This window comes from Apodemus sylvaticus, chromosome 2, assembly GCF_947179515.1.
Source record: "Apodemus sylvaticus chromosome 2, mApoSyl1.1, whole genome shotgun sequence".
Lineage (NCBI taxonomy): Eukaryota > Metazoa > Chordata > Mammalia > Rodentia > Muridae > Apodemus > Apodemus sylvaticus.
In genome coordinates this window covers 101,058,378-101,079,608 of record NC_067473.1, presented here as the reverse complement: position 1 = coordinate 101,079,608, position 21,231 = coordinate 101,058,378, and the positions used below count along the sequence as shown (strand labels likewise).

The 21,231-nt window shown below is 40.6% G+C and overlaps 1 protein-coding gene across 1 annotated transcript in view; it reads left to right on the top strand.

Annotated features, from left to right (window-relative positions):
• Positions 1 to 21,231, top strand: part of Rmnd5a (required for meiotic nuclear division 5 homolog A) — a 52,101-nt gene that overhangs the window by 8,821 nt on the left and 22,049 nt on the right. The window contains exons 2-4 of the mRNA XM_052173889.1: positions 4,443 to 4,585; positions 18,074 to 18,208; positions 19,616 to 19,716. Coding sequence (XP_052029849.1) covers positions 4,443 to 4,585; positions 18,074 to 18,208; positions 19,616 to 19,716 — 379 coding nt within the window. The remainder of the gene's footprint in view (positions 1 to 4,442; positions 4,586 to 18,073; positions 18,209 to 19,615; positions 19,717 to 21,231) is intronic.

Here is a 21,231-nt window from a genome sequence, read left to right as displayed (position 1 = left end):
ACCACAGTTGACTGCATGGGTTTCTTAGCTCTGTGATGAGTAAGGAGAAATACAGAACAAATAAAGGGTAGAAAGTACTAAAAATGCATTGGTGGTTTATCAAAACCAGGATATAACTAGAAATTTTATAGTTTTAGCTTTGTGAGATATTTCTTTTAAGATATTTACTCTGCTATGTTCAGATATCAGGATGTACTTTTTGAAAAATTATTTCTTTGTGTGTGTGTGTGTGTGTGTGTGTGTGTGTGTGTGTGTGTGTGTGTATATTGAGGTCAGAGGACAACTTTATGGAATCAGGCCCCCCACCCCCCTGAGTTCTGGCAGCAAGCACCTTTTACAAACTCTCACCATGCTGGGATGCACTTTGTTACACAGCCACTGAGATGGGTGTCTCTCTATCTTTAACTCAACTTAGGATATTTTTATTTACAAATGAAGATGCTAACTCAAAAGTGACTTATGTCAGAATACAAACCTGTGTATTTCTGCTGTGTGGTCATAGCAGGTGTTTGAAAGAGAGAAGAAACTTATGGCAGAAGGCAAGGGAAGCGGGAGGACTTACTGTGCCACATTTGAAATAAGAGTGTGTGTACACATAGGCTAGTATAGTCTAGGGGAAATAAATAGTGGGAGGAAAGAGAATGCATGTATATGTACATGCATATGAAGATTCTGTGGGACTGGGGAAGGGGGTGCTATACTATTATTTCTGGGCTTATGTATAAATCCTGAAATGACCAGGCACAGAAGCTGGCAGGTAGACCTGGACTCCTAGCCAGGTGTCCCAAAAACCGTGTCAACTCAGTTAGGGGCTAGTTTAGTTTGGTGAATGTCTGGTTTTGGAGGAGTCACTGACTTAAATTTCTGAAAATAGTGTACTTAAAATCTGTTTCTGAAACAGAAGGTGCTAGCCAGGTGTGATAGCTCATTCCTGATAGCAGCATGGGGAATCTGAGGTAGGAGGCACACTGAGTTCATGGGTGGCCAGTTTGGTCTGCAGAGTGAGAACTTTTCTAAAACCTACTACTGCAACAACAGTGACAACATAATAATAATATTTATTTTTAAACGTGCTATTCCGTTAACATTTACGTGTCTCCCTCCCTGAAGTGGGGATCCTGTATGCTAGGCAAGTGCCCTATCACTGTTAGCCCTACAGTTATAGAAATGATTTTTAACTCACCCATTGTGTCTGATGGTTGTGTACTTGGCTTTAACATTCTAATTAATGCTTATGGTCATCTAATCAAGTCATGTTAGATGGGACCTTATAATGTACTTGTCACTGCTGATGCTGGCAGTGTCTCCTCAGGTGTTGTGCATTCGTATGGGGTCCAGGGAATCTATCACATTGAAAGACACAGTGAACACACGACTTTATTCTGGGTGCAGTGTCCAGCCTGAGCTCTGATTTAGTTACAGTAAAGATTAAAGATGGTTGTCTTATTATTTCCATTTTATATCTAGGAAGTAAGTTAATTAAATTTATTTCACAGGAAGGTTCTAGAAGCAGGTTATATTTTCATAGAACGTTCAGAAAAACATTAAGACTTCCCCATTAGGACTTAGAAGTTTGATCTTGTCTCAGTCAGTCTGGTCATTTTAGTGATTTTCAAGCCTGTATCTCCGGCTGCTTTCCACTGAGTACATTTGAAAATGCATTAGTGGATCCTCTCTGAACATGACTTTTCTTCAGGTGATTTCATAATAAATAGTTTCTTGAGCTTCCAGATAGGAACGTGTTATGAGAAATGCCATTAAGGAGTTTTCTTGTTGTGTGAAGATTGTCATGTATTTACACACCTAGATGGCACAACCTCTTGTGTATCATCATATAGGTAGCCCATTGTTAGTGAACCATTCCACCATCCCACAGAGACATGGTTTCTCTGTGTAGTCCTGGCTGTCCTGGAACTCACTCCGTAGAACAGGCTGGCCTTGAACTCAGAAATCTGCTTGCCTCTGCCTCCAAAATGCTGGGATTAAAGGCGTGTGCCACCACGCCCGGCTTTAGTGAACCATTTTTATGGAGCTGGCTGTCTGAAGTCTCTGAACCTGGAGCTCACTGATTCAGTAACACTGTCTAGCCACCAGACACCAGGGTCTCTTCAGCCTCTGTCTCCCCAGCGGTGGGGTATGTGCTGCATCCAGCGTTTTATATCGGAGATGGAGGTCCTCATGTTTGTGTAGTAAGCACTTTACTGACTAAGTCAGCTCCCTTCTGCCCTCACCTCCCCCCTCCCCATGTTTTTAAATTGAATTGTCATGCTGTTGTTGAATTGGAAGAGTGTGTTTTATTATTGTTTTTGCTGTATTGAGGGTTGTACCTATAACCTTACACAAACTCGGCAAATGTCCCACCACTGAGTTATATCTCTATCCTGATAACATTGTGTGTGTGTGTGTGTGTGTGTGTGTGAGAGAGAGAGAGAGAGAGAATGAATGTGTGTTTCCTTGTAAGTTTAACTTTGTTTTTGATATATTAAGAGTATGATTTTCAGATATTCATACTGTTCATACAATATGTTCTGTAACATACAGAAATTGTTCAGTTTTATAAACGAGTGCCAGAGGAGTGGGATGGCGGGGAACAGGAGCTAGCAGGGTTCCGAGGAGTAAGTCGATGGGCCAGTGAGTCTGTAGACATGGAAGGCCATGTGTAGAGGAAGACCCCTGAAGTTAGGCAGCAGCAGTACAGGCTGCAGTGCCCCACATTGGGGTGCCAAAAGCTGCTGCTACAAAGGAGCAAAATTAGACAAATTGTGTGTGAAGTTGGACTCATCTGGCTTAGACTTTGTGTGATGGTGTTTGGAGATGAGGGTATTTCCGTTTGGGCTGTCCTGTGCAGACTGCAGACTGTGCAGACACCTCGTAAGCACTGCCTCCTGTTTGTGTCGCACATTGCCTCACTTACTGTATTCCTTTTCCACAATTCCTGCAACCTTGTTGGGTATCTTTTCCTGAAACTTTAGAGAAATTATTCTTGTGGTTATGACATCTGTGCTGTAAATCCAGTGGCCAGTGTTCAGTTTACAACTTAGTGTTTTTAGCATAGCACTCTTGATAGATTTTCCCAGCACCATACTTTATTCCTTCCCGATCACTAGACTTCAGTTCTCTGTTAGTTTGCTTTTCAGTTCTATTTCATGTCTGCCTTTCACCACTTCTCTGACTCTGTGCTGTGCTTTCACTTAGTTTCGTAGTTTAAGACTAATTGGTGTGCCATTGCTGCACCAGCTTGCCTCTCTAGTCTGCCACGGATCTTGACCTCCAGGCCTGCATATGCAGCTGTCTCCCATGTGAGCACTGGTCAGCATCTCCACTTTAGTAAGTACCAGTTTACCTCTCTCTTTCCTGGCTCTCAGATGCGCATCTTTCTCTGTTTCATCTTACTTGTAGGCAACACTATCATTGTACTTGGCTCAATGTAAAACTTGGTGAGACAACTGTGAGGCTTTCTCTTCCTCCAAGCCAGTAAGAAAGTACTAGGCTGTTATCTGTCAGTTGTGTTGTTGCCACAGGTGCCCACCTTGCTATCCTGAGTCAGTTCTTGTCCTCCTCTTGTCCATCAGAGCGGCATATTAAAATATCACTAGGTACTTGCTCTGTTTCAGTGTAGTGGCTCATTCCTTCTGTCACTCTTAGTAAAAATCAGTCTTTACAACACAAAAAAGAACCTACAAAACCCAGGAGCCCGTCTTTTGGACCTGTTCCTACTATTTCCCCAGCTAGAAGTTGCCTCATAGAAAGACACACTAGCCTCTTCACTATGCTGACAATATTCTAGGTGTGTGTATTCTGTATAAGATTGCCCAGGTTGGCCTCAAAGTCATGGTCTCTTGCCTTAGCCTACGTTATAGGCATTAGCTACCACGTAACTGCAGTAGGACGGACTTGGGTTGTTTCCTGTTGGAATGTGTCCGCTCCTCTCCGGTAGCTAGTTAGGTCATTTACTCGGATCTACCGTGTCCATTCCTCATGGGTTTTGTTTTTGCAGTTGATTGATCCCATACACCCCTGTCTACTCCCACTTCCCTTACAGCAGTGATCTTTCCCACACCGTCTCATTTGCCTTACTGTGGTGTTTGTCTTGCATCAGAAGGTAAGTCTTGGGGAAAGGGTTGTTGATTGCTGTTTCACTGTTGTACCTGTCCCATTGGATTCCTGAGACATGGATATGATAACTGCATGATTATATAGTTCACAGTTGGTGGTAAGGACATTGTGGAAATAGTGTGTTTCATAGTAAATTTTTAGTTTGCGATTTCTAAAGATAAATAAATTCAGTTATTTCTTGGTGTACACTTGAGAAATAACATCTGCAGCTGAGACCATGTGCTTCAGGAAAGATACTGGTTTTCCTTTCTTTTTTCCTATAATTGGTGGAGTTTGCTTTAGTGAGTCACCAGTAATTTTTTCTTTGTCTCTCTTTTTTTAAATAGGTCAAGATGCTGAATTATCAGGGACACTTTCACTTGTTCTGACACAGTGCTGCAAAAGAATAAAGGACACTGTCCAGAAGTTGGCCTCTGACCACAAAGACATTCATAGCAGTGTTTCTCGAGTTGGAAAAGCCATTGATAAGGTATGGAATTGAAGAAATTGCTTTTTGTTTGTAATTTCCTTTTAGTTACTTGCTATATACTTGCGTGTATGTGTGAGCATGAAGATGGAGACCAGAAGACAGCTTGAAAGTCAGTTTTCCTTTCCTACCATGTTGGTCCCTGGGATCGAACTCAAGTCATCAAGAGCCACTCACCCGCCACAGAAGAACCTTTGTGTTTCTGACGTTCTTCCTTTACCAGCATTCTGATACCATTTTCTTCCTCAGAGTACTTTATGCCATTCCTTTCTTTCTTTGCTTCAGATAACTTTTGCAGGTCTTGTTTACTGTTCCTTATTCCTGTTTGAGAAACAGAAATAAAAATAAATCAATAAAATTCTTGCCTTTTATAGCTTTTCTGTTCCATCGCTTTTATGGGTAGAGTCCTGATGAATAAAGTTGCAGAGAAGTTGTAAGCCACTATGTGGGAGTTTGTTTATAGGAATAAGTTGCTGCTTCCTAAGTGAGTCCCTGGCTATGTCCAGGGACTGTTGTGGGATGGTTAGACTGACACCCTCATGTGTTCCTCTCACCTCACCCTACCTCTTATCTTCTGTAGGCAGGCTATTGCTTTTCTTTAGTGTTGTCTTCTATTCAGGTTAGTGATTTGGTTGTTAGGGAGCCAGGCAAGCCATTTTTGTTGAGTGATTTTTTTTTTCTAGTGATAGTTTTTAATAAGCCATCCTTGACTTAGTGATTGACTCATAAGCACTTTTTATTTTTAGCACTGAAGCTGTTTTTCCCAGGTGGTTCACAGTCCGGATGCAGTTTTCAAGAGGAGCGGCCAAGTTTTCTGTCTGATGTCTCTGACTCCTCCATTTATTAGGGAGCATGACTGGCCGTGGCCATCTCTGTTTATATGTTGTAAACTTTTGAAAGAAGAGGCAGACTTTTAGTGGAGAGCTCTTTGTAGCATACATACTTCCTGAACCTATCTGAGCCACTTCCCCTGTGTGTGTAGTGATGGTAGCATAACATAGACAGTAGAAGCTGCTGTAATCTGGAGTGTCCAAGAAATGCAAGAGTATCCCACTGTTAGAGATTACCCTGTGGTGTAAAAGTATTGAAAGGCTAGGCTCAGTGGTGCCTAAGTCAGGACAGTTCCTAGAGAGATTCGTTTGCTGGTAAGTGTGGTACTACAGGACTGCAAGTGGCAGGGGCTTTGGGGACTGTATGACTAAGGGAAGTTTTAGTGGCCCATAAGAGTGATGGTCTTGGGTTAATGATGGCAGTCACCAGCAAAGGCTGGGAATGCAGTGAGTATTCTCTGAAATACCTTTGAAGTTTGAAACCTGTTTGGTAACTTGATGTGGGTGAACTTGGCTGTGGAAGTAAGCTTAGCAATCACACCATCGGGGTGGTGGTATGGGAAGTTATCAGTTGGTACCTGAAGTGGTTGTTTTGATACGTGTGGAATGGATATTTGAGAGACAGTCTCAAATCATCTGTGGGTGAGCAGCCATTGCATTTGCTTAAGAAGCTGCAGATCTTTGTGGCCAAAACATCCTGGTGGTTCTGATGGTGCAGAGACCCCTAAGAGGTTCCTGGGTGACCTGCAAGATCACTGGGCCCGCTGCTTTCTGCATTTACTAAGGGAGCCATCATCTGGGAAGCAGACTGAGTGTTGTTACAGTGAGAAGAGTTAATGTCCGAGGCAGCGGGTGTTCCTGGGACCAGAGCCCTTGCTTGGATTAAATGGGGATGGTAAACCTCAGCTGTCGGTTCAGGTTTGTGTGTGCCGCCTTCTGCCATAATCATTCTAAGAACTCTCTTTTACTCTTAGGCCCTTCCTGCAGTTGACACATGCTGTGCTTGGCTTCCCAGATACAGCAGGTTTTACAGACATCGCTTTGGGTTGTCAAATATCTTGACTAGTTTTTGAGCAAAGTAGTAAGATGTTCTTGGCATTAAAATCGAGTACCTCTTTGAGAATGGGTCTCTAGGGAACACATTTATAGTTAATAATGTACATTCTGATTTGGGTTGGAAGAGGATATTTGAAGCATGTTTCTTATTAGGTATTTAATGTAGTCTTAGTTTTGAGATATCTTTTCATGTACTTGGAAGTTATAAGGGCTTCAAATAACTACAGTTTTGAGAGAAACAGAATAGTTTCTTTCAGAAATGTGTTTACAGTTTTAGGAAAGTAGCTTAGGCTTTAGTTACAAAGATTCTTTTCATCCAGCATAGGAAATCACAGCAGTTTGTGAGTATGTAATGACTTGGTGGTAGGGCTCATTTGCAGGCATCTGTCCATACTCCATGTAATTTTGGCACCTGCTATGTTGCCCAAAGAGGAAGCTGGTTTCCAACTGATGTTCTAGATGTTGTGGAAAGGCTTCATATATACATGAGGAGTCTGTGTAGGCTGTTATTATTTAAGACTCCACTGGCTTGTTAAATCCGACACACTTAACTTGAACTTGGCAAATGTATGCAAGCTTTGGGAAACTTACTGTAAAGGTGGAGTGCATTCAGGTATTTGGTGAGTAAGCAGGATAAAGCCAAAACTATTGTCCAGGGCTCGTGGGCACCAAGGCAAGCCAACTTGCAGTGGACTGGGTGCTGTCTAGTTGCCTGTGAGAGCCATTTTAGGGACACTTTCTCCTCCCAGAGAAACAGTTGCCTCCTTAGGAGCAGGCTGTATTTGTTATTTTAAAAGGCATATTAACAACATTTCGAAGTAAGAAATAGACCTTTAAGCCCTATGAACAGGAATGAGTATGTAATTTTTACAGATTCAAAACATAGGATTTTGAAACAGCATAGAAGATAAATTATGACCTTTCTTTAAGGGAAAAGGAACTTTAAAAAAATTTATTTGCTTTTATTTTATGTGCATTAATGTTTTGCCTTCATATATGTCTGAAGGTGCTTCTGAAATTGGAGCTACAGACAGTTATGAGTTGGATGTGGGTGCTGGGAATTGAACCAGGTCCTCTGAAAGAACAGCCAGTGGTCTTAACTGCTGAGTCACCTCTCCAGCCCATAAAAGGCACATTCAAAGGACCAACCAGGCAGGCACCATCTATTAGGTGTGTATGTGTATTTGTACAAACAAGACCCAGGTTTGCAGTGGAGACTTCAGGTTAATCGATGCTTCCTTTCTTGGAAGACTGGAGGGAATGGAAGCTTTAAGTCACAGCTGAGGTTAAAATGCTTTCTTCCATTTTAGTACCTGTGTTACTTCTAGTGTGTATTTTATATGCTGTGATGTACTGTTTGACAGGTGAGTATGAACGAAAAACTTTTAGTGTATCTTTAAAGCCCTAAGTAGTAATTTTTTCCTTTAGTGTGTTAAGGTTTTCTTTCTTTTTCTTTTTAGTATTATTTTTTTCCCCTGAAAATGTAAGCAGAGAAGTTTGGATTTTTGAAGGAATTGTCTAGCTTTTTATTATTGTGAATATAAAACATTGAGGTTTTTACTTCAATGTGTTGCCTATTAAAGTATTTTAGCCCTTTGATTTTGTCAGCATCTTTATTTAATCCACTTATTTTTTACAAAAGGAAATAGTGTGTTGGGCTGTTTTTAATTTTCTACTTCCTACTTGTTAGAAATTGTATTTAGAGGAGATGGGGGAAGAGTGGCCAATATGAATAGTGAATAATGCTGAGATTCTAAGCTTTTAAAATGCATGTTATGGTTAAGAGCTAAAAGTAATACATGTTATTTATATGCTAGAAATCTTAACTAGTCTTGTGAAAAGTGCTAGGTTTTCTTACATAAAACAATGGGAAAAGTTCTGAGGCAAATAAACTTTAAGTGTTCATGAAACTATAAAGAAATTATTGTTGTACTTTTAGCTAATCTAAGGTTTGTAGAGTTAGTATCTTAAATATGACTTGGAAGAATGTGTAAGATTCAGAAGAAGAAAGCTATGAAGTGAGATTTTCTGTTAAGATAGAAAACAAAAGAACAACACTTGTTAAAGACAGAAGGACTGGCTTGGTTAGGGAAAGTTCTCTTCCTGAAACTAGGAAAGATCAGGTTGGTACAGATGTAGGGATAATGAATTCCATCCTGAATTTTATCCAGTAGGTGACCAAAAGGAACAAAGAATGTAGAGAAAGCAAGGGAGGGTTAGCTTGGCATAGGATGAAAGTAAGTGGTGGTCAGGGTGGGGAGCAGTCGCTGAGTGCTTTACGTGCTTGTGCCCCGTGCTGCTAGCGTGCCATGTACCCGTGAGGGGCGGAGGTGAAGAGGTGTTAGCCACCACGCCTCAGGATACAGCCTGCAGCGCACACCAAGGTGTGGAAAGTGGTTTCAAAATTTGTTCTTAAACTTTACTTGAAAATAAGTGAGGTATGGCAAGGGTGATTGATGTTGGGGTGAAATGGTGGTTAAAAAGTGTTAACTGCGTTGCCCAGACTGGTTTTCTGCCACTAGGTGGAGCAGCTAGCATCGGGGAAGCAAAATGCTGATGTTAAACAATGATAGTATTGAAAGTTAAGTAGCTAATATTTTTAAATAATTAAGGTAATTGTTTGAATTTTATGTCAGTATGACTGGTTTCAAGAATAGATAAAAGATAATGCAGCAATTAGATCTTGTGCTTAGCTTCCAGCTCTGGTTGAGATAAGTTGGGGGAAGCTCTATATAGACTGACTTTAAAGTCAGTATGTAGTGAATGCATCCTTCTGTGGTAAAGACGTTATTAAAAAGAGAGAAAGGGACATTAAGAAGAGTAGATGATTGTCTAATTAAGACAAAGCTAAACTGAGTTCTGAAGTACAAATGTAATTTTACATGTATACTAGAAAGTACTTGTTGAGTTAGTGAAAGGGAATTGGTAGCTGCCAGATATAAAGAGAAACTGGTGATTAAACAGCAAGGAAGGCATTCCCTAAGAATGAAATAAAACATACCAGATTACTCTCCACCCCAAATAACTAATAAAAACTACAGTAAGAAAAAAATGCAGTCTGACACCGGCGAACTTTATTTAGGGATGGTAAAGTAGCTTACCTTTGTGGTCAAGATGAAAGTTCTTTCTTTTGAACTGCATGGTTTCAGTAGGAGCTGCTGTAGTCTGTTTCTTGTCTACTTGGGTCATAGTGCTTGTTCTGTTGATGGACCTTTTCCAGCCAGACGTGTGCACTGTGCCTGCCCCAGAAATTTTCCCCAGGTGTGTAAGGGGGTGGGGTAGTTTTCATTAGAGCCTTAGGGAAGGGAGTGTACTGGCTGGTTTATGTCAGCTTGACACTAGCTGTAGTCATCCTAGAGGAGGGAGCCTCAATTTAGAAAATGCCTCCATAAGATCAAGCAGCAGGCAAGCCTGCTGGGCATTTTCTTAATGATTAATGGAGGAGGGACCAGCTGTGCCGGTTGAGCAAGCCATGCAGAGCGAGCCTCTGCATCAGCTCCTGCCTTCCAGTTCCTGGTTTTGAGTTCCTGTCCTGACTGCCTTTGATGGTAAACTGTGCTGTGAAGATGTATGCCAAATAAACCCCTTCCTCCCCTAAGTTGTTTTGGTCACGGTGTTCCCTAACAACAGTATTAACCCTAATTAGGACAGGGAGTCTGTGAGGTTGGGAGGTGTCCTAGAAGTACAGTAGTGGTCCTGGAGGGAATCTGGTCTGAGGTAGGAGACAAACCCAGGTGCCAAGACAGGAGGGAGCGTCTCTGAAGCGTTATCCCCCTGCCCACCACTCCCCTTCAAACCAGCTTGCTTGAGTAAAAAGAACTTCTCTCTCTAAGAACCCAGCATCCTAACAGCTAGATGATTTGTGGTTCCTTGCTTACTGAACATAAGCACTGGTGTGGTTACACTGCCTCTGCCCCTTGTAGCCTGAAAACCATCCAGAGAAACTGAGTGGAGCTTGGCTTTCTCTGTCATTTGTTATATATCTGCTCTAGTTATAAGCCTTATGTATGTTGTTTTTGTTTTAAAAATAAAATCCTGTTTTGAACGGAATGAAGCTACATTATTTAGATGATAACCATTTATTAAATTATAGTAAAGATCATAAAAGGAAGCCTGGTAGTCAGGTCTCATAGGATTAGGGCCAGAAGATTCCTCCGGACTGGCATATTCCCACTTTACCTGATCAAGAAGATAGAAGATAAAATATTGGGCTTGGTCTAGCACCTGTGGCACATTAGACCAAAAGGCACAAAAAGACCTATACAGTAAATTGTGCAAAAAATCTGGGCTGTGACTAGATTAGTGGTGTGTGTGTGTGTGTGTGTACAGATTTATTACCACACCCAGTTTAAGTGATTTTGAATGAAGGAATTTGTTGTGTTGTTTTGTGTTTTTTGAGACACGTTTTCTCTCTATAGCCATAGCTATCTGGCCTCAAACTCAGAGCTACCTGCCTCTGACTTCCTAGTGCTGAGATTAAAGGTAGGTACCACACTACCACCTTGTGAATTTGTTGTTTTTTATGTGTTTGTTTTGTTTGTATTTTCTAATGGCTCAGCAGAAAAAAAGTGCAAAATGAACAAGACTAGTGACCTGAATTTGATCCCTAGAACTCTGGTGAAGGAGAGAGCAGATTCCTCTCACAAGCTGCCCTTTGCCCTCCATATACAGGTCGTGTCACTCAGCTCTCCACCCGTTTTCACAGTCACATCATATACACACAACACCACTAATAAAACTTTAATAAAAGTTTGTGTTTTCTAGTGGAGATTATTTTACAAGTGGCATCAGAATTGGTGGCAAGGACTGCCTCAGACTCACTTTCTGCAGGTTAAATATTTGCTTTGGATGAATATTGGTAGAACATTTTGTGCATTATTTACATCTTCTTGAATAATGGTTTAATTTAACTTGAATCCCAGCAACTGCAATCCTAGGCATGATGTAAAAACTGAGGTTTATGTGAGAGCCAGAGAGCAAATGGGGAAACTGATATTAAAGCTTAGAGTTGAGATTTTAAGGAATCTTCTCAATTAGAATTCATTGGGAGGGGCACCTGTGGTATGCACAGGAGTCTTTCTCCTTTCCTTGTAAAATGGAAAAATATGTTTGCCATATTTGGGAGAGTAAGTCACTGACATTTCTCTGTTCTAAGAGACAGTGGGGCAGCAGATGGGGATGTGCGATCCTTGAGGGATAGGGGAGTGACAGACAGAAGTTGTGGAGCATGTTTATCTTTGTAAGTGTGGGCGCACCCTGAGGTGCGGCTCAGTATGTCTTTATGCTTATAAAGTAAAAGTTTAGTAGTATGAACCTTTGAATACAAAGCAGAGCTGTGAGTATTGTACAGAGGAGGTAATAGGTTGTCAAAAAAGATAGTGTTGGCATCTAGAGTTCCACCTATGCCGCCAGTTGTGCTACACTACCAAGCTCCTTTCGCAGCCGTAGCTTGTGAAGGACTGCAGTCTAGCATATGAGTACAGGCTGTTTCCTCATAGATCTTGAACCTTAGCATCAGCTTTACAGGGTGTTGCCAGATTTTTCCCTTAGGGCTTATGCCAATTTACAATCCTGTTCAGCATGTGTGACAGTGCTGTTCCCTCATTTCTCATCACATTTTCAATGACCAGATATTAAAATCTTTGAAGATTAACCAGGTGGGTATGAAATAGTATCTGGTCATACTCACTTTGCCTTTCCTGCCTTTTGTCTTTTCACATGTGACCATTAGGATGACTTCTTGTGAATTTCATATTATTTTGCCCATGGTTTCCTCTTACATTGGCTGTCTTTCTTTTCAGTTGGAGGTTTGCTTCCATATTCTTTATGAGTTGAATATGAAGTAGTGATCTCTTCCAGTCCAGGTCTCCTTACTCTGTTGAGAGTCCTTTGGAGTTTGCTCTGTCTTACTAACCCAGATTAAGTAGATGTTGAGAAAGAATGGGTTCCTTGTGGGTGCGACAGTAACCTATTGTTGGGTTCATATGCCAATTTTTCTTCAAAGTAGATAGGAAGCTTAAAAATAACACCAAGAGTTGGCACTGAGGAATTAAAGCAAATACTGTTTTACCCCAGACTGCACAGTATCTATGATTCACAAATGCATTTAGGTGAGCAATAAAACCACTCTTTAAACCTACCTGATTGTATCCATGAGGTGGTTAAAGAGATAGTATATATAGACTGTTCAGTTCTCATGGCTTCTCCACCCTCGCTCTCCAGATTCGGTGTGTTGTGGTGTTCTTTTTCCAAGCTTTATTGCGTCCTGCATAAATGGGCAACTTTGCTTTTCCTTTTATGGTTTTTGTTTGAATCCTTCCTTCCTGTGTAAGATCATCGTGCCAGGCTTCTCTTTGCTTTATTATTTGTTTTTCAAGACAGGGTTTCTCTGGGTAGACCTGGCTATCCTAGAACTCATTCTATAGACCAGCATGGCCTCAAACTCAGAGATCCGCCAGCCTGAGCCTCCCAAGTGTTGGAATTAAAGGTATGTGCCACCATGCCTGGCATATTGTTTGCTTTTAGTTTGCAGTGTAACCCAGGCTGACGCTGAACTCAAGATCGTCTGGCCTCTGCTTCCTAAATGCTGTGTAAATCTCATTGTTTTACAAATATGAAAGGGAAAAGTAAAGCAGATGCTGCTAATAATAGATGTTTCTTTACATTATTGCCTCTGCTTGTTTACAGTGTTGTTGATTTCCTGGGCAGCCATGTAAATGTGTTTGGTTACCTAGAAACAGAAGCTGGAAGGAATACTAGCTCTGATGCAATACTGAATAAGAACCTGCAGTTATAATGAAGGGAGTTAACTAGTATTGCATCTCCTCAACATCGAGTTTATATTTTGGCTTTAATTTTTATTACGTGCAACCAGAACATAAACTGTGAAAGGGTTTCTCCTCTTCCTTAATTGTTTAAAGTGAAAGAGTAGGTGGTTGAAGGGAATTTAGAAACATGTATCCTTCTGTCAAAGACAGCAACTATGTTAGAAAGTTTCAGTGTGATTAAAGATAATCCTACTGGAAAGGCTGTCACATCTTTCTTACCTATGCAGTAGCAACCATAGAAGGCTTTAAGAAAGTGAGGACGTGAAGGGCGTCCTTGTAAAACTCCATAGCACTGTTTAAATGCTAGACTCTTAAAAGGTTTCTCGATAAGCATTTATTTTTTGTTATATATCTCAAGGAAATTAATTATCAAAAGAATTGTATTATTTGAGCAGATAGTGATAATGATAACTGTTAGATTATTTTAAAAGCAGCTGTAGAGAAAGAAGGCAGAAGGAAAGAAAGGCTTGGTCTGACCTTAGGCAGTGTGATGGTTTTTGTATGCTTGGCCCAGAAAGTGGCTCTATCAGAAGGTGTGGCCTTTGTTTCCTGTTGGAGTAGGTATGACTTTGTTGGAGAAAGTGTGTCACTGTGGCTGTGGGCTTTATGACCCTCATCCTAGCTGCCTGGAAGCCAGTATTCTGCTAGCAGCCTTCAGGTGAAGATGTAGAACTCTCAGCTCCTCCTGCACCATGCCTGCCTAGATACAGCCATGTTCCCTCCTTGATGATAATGGACTGAACTTCTGAATCTATAAGCCAACCCCAATTAAATGTTGTTCTTATAAGAGTTGCCTTGGCCATGGTGTCTGTTCACAGCAGTAAAACCCTAACTAAGGCAGAACCATGTTTATTCACTGCAAGGGGCATCTTCATTATCCACGTTTGGATGGCTAGAATGCCTGCAGAAGAAGATGGGATATGGAAGTGACTTCCATAGTCCTCAGGAGAAGTGGAGGAGGGCGTTACAGTCCTTCAGAAGGAAACTACCCGTAACTATTAAAATTCTGATAGTATGTTAGGCATCGTGTCTATATACTCAGTCTCTCTGCACTTGTGAGGAAGGCAGGATGTCAAGAGTTCAAGATCGCCTTTTATTATATAGTGTGTTTGAGGCCAGCTTGGGCTACATAAAACCCTGTTTCCAAAAACAAGAAAACCGATAATATATATTAACAAGTGAAAATGTCCTTGAAAGCATTTTTTTTTTTTTTGTGGTTGTTTTCTTTCTTTGTTTCCTGGTGAACTAAATAGCTGCTGACAAATTTATAGGCTGTTGATAAGCTTGAGAAGTAATTGTTAAACAAGTCATTGCTACCTAGGGTTATGTTTGTTCACAAACCAGTGAGGGGGTAACTCCATTAGGTGGCTGTTGCTTATTACATACGCTTAAGAATGTGGGGAATTATGGACAGATTCTGAGTTTGCAGTGAATTACATCATTAGATACCCGTTATTTATTTATTTGAATAGACTCAGGTATAAAATAGCCCCAGAGTACTGTGGGTTTCTAGTTGAGTCCAGAAGAAAAGGAAAATATCACCAGTCCAGTTTTCTGGTTGTTACAGACAGCACACAAAATGTAAACTGTTTTTTTTTAAAGTATCACTGACCTGCCATGAATCAACTTTCTTTTCTTTCTTTTTTTCCCTTTTCTTCTTATTCTTTTTTTTTTTTTAGATTTATTTATTTATTTTCTATGAATATGAGTACACCATTCCTCTCTTCAGACACACCAGAAGAGGGCATCAGATCCCATTACAGATGATTGTGAGCCACCATGTGGTTGCTGGGAATTGAACTCAGGACCTTTGGAAGAGCAGCCGGTGCTCTTAACCGCTGAGCCCTCTCTCCAGCCCCCATGAATCAACTTTCAAATGTAGGGTCTCTGATAAGTAGAAGTCAAACTCAAAACCTTATAGGTGATTGTGCTTCATTAGTGCTGTGGACCAGTCAGTTCATGTGTGCATCATTTTAGCATTGCTTTGTGGGGTTTTTTTTTTTTTTCTACTGGTTAGATTCTAGTTCAAGAGGTTAGATAAGAATGGTGCTCCCCAACTCCTGGTGGAGGAGCTTTTTTGACAGTGATAGCTGCTGGAGAAGGGGAGTGAGTACTTTCCCTTCACTGTTGAATTACCCATGCTACCATACAGTAAATAACACTCTGGTGTGTTCATGTAAGTAACCCCAGTTAAACCCTGAGTCAGTAGTAAGATAAAGGACATTAAAGTAGGTATTTCTTACTAGGAAGAAGTGATCTAGAAGCAACAGTAAGGCAGTAAAGGGGGAATGAATATGATACAACTATATTATATACCCATATAGAATTGTCAAAGAGTAAATGAAAATGAAAAAGTCTCATAATAAATTTAAATTAAGATATAATAATATTGGAGTTTTGGCTTTCATTTTGCCTGAGTGAATTCAGATTTTGATGTATTTACCTTAGCTCCTGCATGGACACCTAAAACCAGGAAAGATAACTATGGAAAAATATGCTCAATTTTGGAAAAGAGCACCTTTTTGGTTTGCTACTGTCAGTTACTTATAGGCTATTCTTTTATAGTCTATAAACTAGTATCCTGTTGGTTAGACTAGTTAAGCAAAGGTTGCCAGGAATTGTAATTTCAGGTAGATCAGATAATCTTGTTTCATTGATTTGTATAGTTTTTAAAAATAGAGACTTATGAACGGCAAAGAAAGCAAAAAACGAACTAGACAAAAAACTTGGAGACAGTGATACAGATTTGTTCTTTCTTCACTAATTTTTTGTTTTGTTTTTGAAACGGTTTCTTTGTGTTTCCCTGGCTATCCTGGAACTAGCTCTGTAGACCAGGCTGGCCTCGAATTCACAGCGACCTGCCTGCCTCAGTGCTGGGATTAATGCTGTGCGCCACCTTCACCCTACTTCTTCTTTAGTGTTGATGTAAATCTGCCAAAACAAAATCCTCTTTGTCCGAGAATGCTTACTTCATCTTCCTTTCTGAAGGATATTTTTACTGGATATATAATTCTGGAATATGGATTTTCTTTCTTGGGGGGGGAGGTACTATAATATCCTTTTAACGCCGTAGTTTCTGTTGCGAAATCTGTAATCATTGAAATCATAGTTCCTCTCTTCCCTCTGTAAGTAACCATTTTCTTTTAAATCTACACACACGTGCACTCATGCACGCTTGCCCATGGCAACCTCAGGTGTTCTTGTTCCTGCTTTGTATGTGTGTGTCAAGCTGGCTGGCCTGTGAACTACTGCAGGTCCTCCTGTCTCCACCTCCCATCTTGCTTGCACAGGAGCTCTGGGCTTGCAAATGTGTGCTGCTGTATTCAGCTTGACGTGGGCGCTTGGGGTCTGAACTGGTCTTAGCTCACCTGAACCGTCATCTCTTCAGTCTGACAGGCCAGTTTTCCTCAGCTGGTTGCCTTGGGCTTTGGTTCATTTTGTTTTGTTTAAATGTTAACATTTCAATGCTCTCAAGTGGGATTTCTGTCCTTTTTGGAAGTTTCCTGTTTCTTGTATCTAAGTGTATTTCTCTGGCAATTCTTTTTCCTATTCTTTGGTTCTTTGGTGGCACATAGTATACTGGTTATTTTCCCACTTGTTCATTTGTGTTTTGTTTTGCTTTCCATCTTGTTTTTCTGGTTTCTAACTGGATAATGTGTATAGTAATGTATGTTGGCTTCCTGCACTGCCACTCTTGTTCCTGCCTTTCTGTGTCTCTAGTGAGTTTAGGTTGGTTACTGTGTCTTCTAATTCTTTACTGTTTCCAGTAAACACCAACACTGTCCTTGGTGTTTCAAGAGTGTTTGCCTTCTGGGGTTGGAGATTAGGTTCAACCAATTTGACAATTTGAGTTCTGTCCCTAGAACTCATGTGGTAGAAAGAGAGAACAACAATACTTTTCTAAAAAGAGTGTTTGCCTTTTTGGGGAACATTTTTGTAACGATAGCTTGGAAGTTGTGGGTTTCAGCATTTGTCAGTTTGACCTTGGTGCTTCTCACTTCCTCTTCTATGCCATGTGAACTCTGCTTGGTTCCTTGTATGCCAAACAAAGCTGAGCTGCCCTCTGATGGGCAGACAGTCGTCTTCTGTGGGTTACAAGTTTGGTTTGGTTTGGTTCACAGTTGTCTTGATTGTACTTCTGAGTAGCCAGTCTACCTTCAGTTTTCAAAGTCTAAAGTGTGCTCTGTGCGGTCAGAACTAGCATCCAAAGCTCAAATTAGGCCTGGTAATAGAAACCACCCTTTTTACCACCTGTCTCATCAGTCCCAGCCTCAGAACTGCAGTTAGTGGGCTGTATCATGTAGCAGTCCTATGTTCATTGAGGTAAGGGTGTGTGTGTGTGTGTGTGTGTGTGTGTGTGTGTCTGTCTGTCTGTCTGTATGTCTGTCCTTCACATTCCAGACAGTGCTGCATTGAGCATGCTTTTAGCAGATTATCTAGCATACTTCCAACAAATATTGTTATGGTATAATACCTGGAAATTGGCTTATTGATTTTGGTTTCACAGAAGTCAGTGTCAAATCTATATTTTCCTAAAGTGTTTCCCAACTTTTTTTAAAAAAAATATTCATGTTTATTCCATCAGTAATGCCCAAAAGTGAAAAGATATAAAAGAAGCAATAGGAAAATCCTTGCCTGTGATTGTGTAGATGAATTGAATTGGGTACTTTCTGATAACACCAAAGTAAGATGTAAACCTTTCTGTAAGATGCTTCTTTCTGTTAGGTGAGATGAAAAAAGGAAGTCATCTATACATGATTCTTTTCTTTTTCCCCCAGAATTTTGATTCTGACATTAGCAGTGTGGGAATAGACGGCTGCTGGCAGGCAGACAGCCAACGGCTTCTCAATGAGGTCATGGTGGAACACTTCTTCCGACAAGGAATGCTGGATGTAGCTGAGGAGCTCTGCCAGGTAAGCACATGCCAGTGAGGCAGGGGAGAACAAAGCAGTGCTGTGCAGTTTCAGTGTCTGCAGATGGGACTTGGGTGTGCCTCGAACTGTAGGTAGATTTGGAATATTTTAATTATCATGGATAAATAATTTTTCTAGGAAATGTTTTAAGTTCTGAGAAATCATAGTGCTATAATGTAGTATCTGAATTGCCCTTTCCTTAAGAAATTACACTGAGAGTTTAATATCAAAATTGTTGTTTCTTTATTCTGAGTCTGGTAGGTTGATTCCTGGACACAAGTCAGAGTATCAGAAGTACTATTACTTTTCCTATGTGACCCAGGCTCCTCCTGTGCCAGCCTCCACAGTGCTGTACTTACGGCGTGTACCATTTACCCGGCCCCTTCTCTTCCTGTGATGAGGGAATTAATATAGCAGGAAAGAGAAAAGAAACAGAAACATCAATGTTTGCTTTTTGATATAGCAGAACTATATTAAATGACATTTTAGGCTAAAATTTACGTCAGGTGGGCATTGCCTGTTAGGACACCATGTATTCATGCGAGTAGCAGCTGCTGTGTGTGTATTCTGTGTTTCCTCCGGGCCACACCCTGCTTTTCCTTTCTGCTACATTGTGAGATAGGAGTTATTGTCGCTGTTCCACACACAAGAAGTGTGAGGTTTGAAGAACCAAGGAATATACCCAGGGCCATTCAGGGAGACTGTGTGATTCAGCCCCTTATTCATTACTCCAGACTCTATTCTGTTGCATTTGTTGTTGTTGTTTAAAAAAATAAAGATCTCAAAAGATAAAATAATTTAAAGTACATCATAAACCAGTCTATAATCTAAGCCTTTTGAGTTTGAAACAATTTAAATCAATGGTATGTGGGTCTTGCTTTGTACCTTTTGAGGTATGTGTGTCCATACAGATCTTACAGTAAATTGTGTCATTGAAGATCAGTTTGTCTTCAAGTAACAGACTCAAGATAGCAGCTTAAACAAAGCTTGTTTTTCTCATATAGAAAGAAAGGCAGTAAGAGAGCTTAGCTTCATAGCATCTGTCCCGTGAAGTTCTTAGACACTCTTTGTAGCTCTGCAGTTTCCAGTGAGGCCTTCTCTTCTTGTGGCCAGACCTCCAGGTGCATCTTATATCTCAGGGAAGAGTATGGGTTTACACTGTTTTGGCCTGTGTATTCAGAACCACACCTACTGGGAGTCCATGGTCGGTGCTCAGCTCAGATTTGACAGAAGCATAGAGGTAGGACAGTCTCTGTTTCTGCCCTAGAAGTATATGCCAAAAGAAAGTTATCTTTGACAGCCCCGGATTTTATAATCTAGATCAGCTTTTTCCACTGTGAATGAATATATTAACAAGTTTGTTCGTTTGTTTGTTTGTTTGTTTGTTTGTTTGTTTTTCCCTTCCAGGAATCTGGTCTGTCTGTGGACCCAAGTCAGAAAGAACCATTTGTGGAGTTAAATCGAATATTAGAAGCATTAAAAGTCAGAGTTCTAAGGCCTGCTCTTGAGTAAGTTACTCTTTCTTTTAGGTACTTTGAGGGGAACTCTATAAGAAAATTTATTTGTAGAATACAGGAGAGATATTTAGGTAGGTCTGTCTTACCTAGGGTAGACTAAAAAGGATTTGAGAAAGGAGATTTAGATGTCTTTAAACCAAGTGAAATATGGCTATATAATATGAGAACATGGGCAGCCTTCTTAAACGTAACAGTTGATCATGTTTCCAGAAGAGAAACAGGTTTGCTTATCTATGCTGAACACCTCTTTGGGTAGACCAGTATTAAAAAGGAAGCATTATTGTTTTGGTAATCTTTACATGTTTTTTGAGCTTCTTTAATGTGTTGAGAATTGTGCTGTCATTCTGAAAGTTGCTTATGGGAACTAAGTGATATTCATGAGCAGAGCAAAAATTTTGTATGAAAAATTGTGTGTGGGGGGGTGCAGAGAGGGGAGAGAGGGAGGAGAGAGAGGGAGGTGTGGAGACTGTGTGTCAGGAGTCAAAGATAAGAGAATTCAGGTTTATGGGTGTCACACTGTAATGTGGAGATCAGAGGACAACTTTGGGAGTCAGTTTCCTCTTTCACTGTGGGTTCTAGGGATTGAACTCAAGTCATCAGGTTTCTGCTGCAAGCCAGCAAGCACTTTACCTAACTGAGCCATGCTGCTGGCCCAGAACACCATGGTGTACATGGCACTATGGATTGAGCCCAGGGCAATGCACAAGTGAGTAACTGGATTTTGATGATTTTCTGTGATCGTGCCATTTACGTGAGTTACCCAAAATATACCTGAGTAATTGTTAGAACAGAGTTGATGTGTGGTTTAAATAAGAATGGCCCCTACAGGCTTATATATTTGAAGAGTAGGGTGTGTTGTTGGGGGAGTTGTGGGCCTTTTTGGAGGAGGTATGTCACTGGAAGTGGTTTTTAAGGCTTCAAACGCCTTCACCATTTCCAGTTGTGGATCAGAAAAGACCCTCTCAGCTTCTGCTCCAGCCATGCCAGCCATGCCAGCCTGCCCCTGCCCCCTGCCCCCTGCCCCCTGCCATGATTGTCTTGAATTTACCTCCTGAAACTGTAAGCAAGCTTCCAATTAAACTCTTTATTTTACAAATTGCCTTGGTCATGATGTCTCTTCGTAACAGCAGAAAAAAAAATCACTAAATAAGACAGGCCAAATAATTATTTTAGGTTTTACAGGTTAATGAGATTTTTGTTATTATTTTCATTTTTCTTTTTCTTTTTTTAATTTAAATGTAATTTAAATGGGGGATTTGTGGGCCCTTTTAGAGGAGGTATGTCACTGGAAGTGGTCTTAAAGTTTCAAAAGCTTACACCGTTCCCAATTGTGGATCAGATAAAAACTGTCAGCTTCTGCTCCAGCCATGCCTGGCGGTATGTGTCACACAAAATACAGACCAGGTTACTTGTTTATCTCATGCCAGAGTCTCTAAATTCATTCTAAAACTTTTAGTGTGACAATTACCAGGATATTTATAGTAAATAACATAAAGTGAAGGTAAA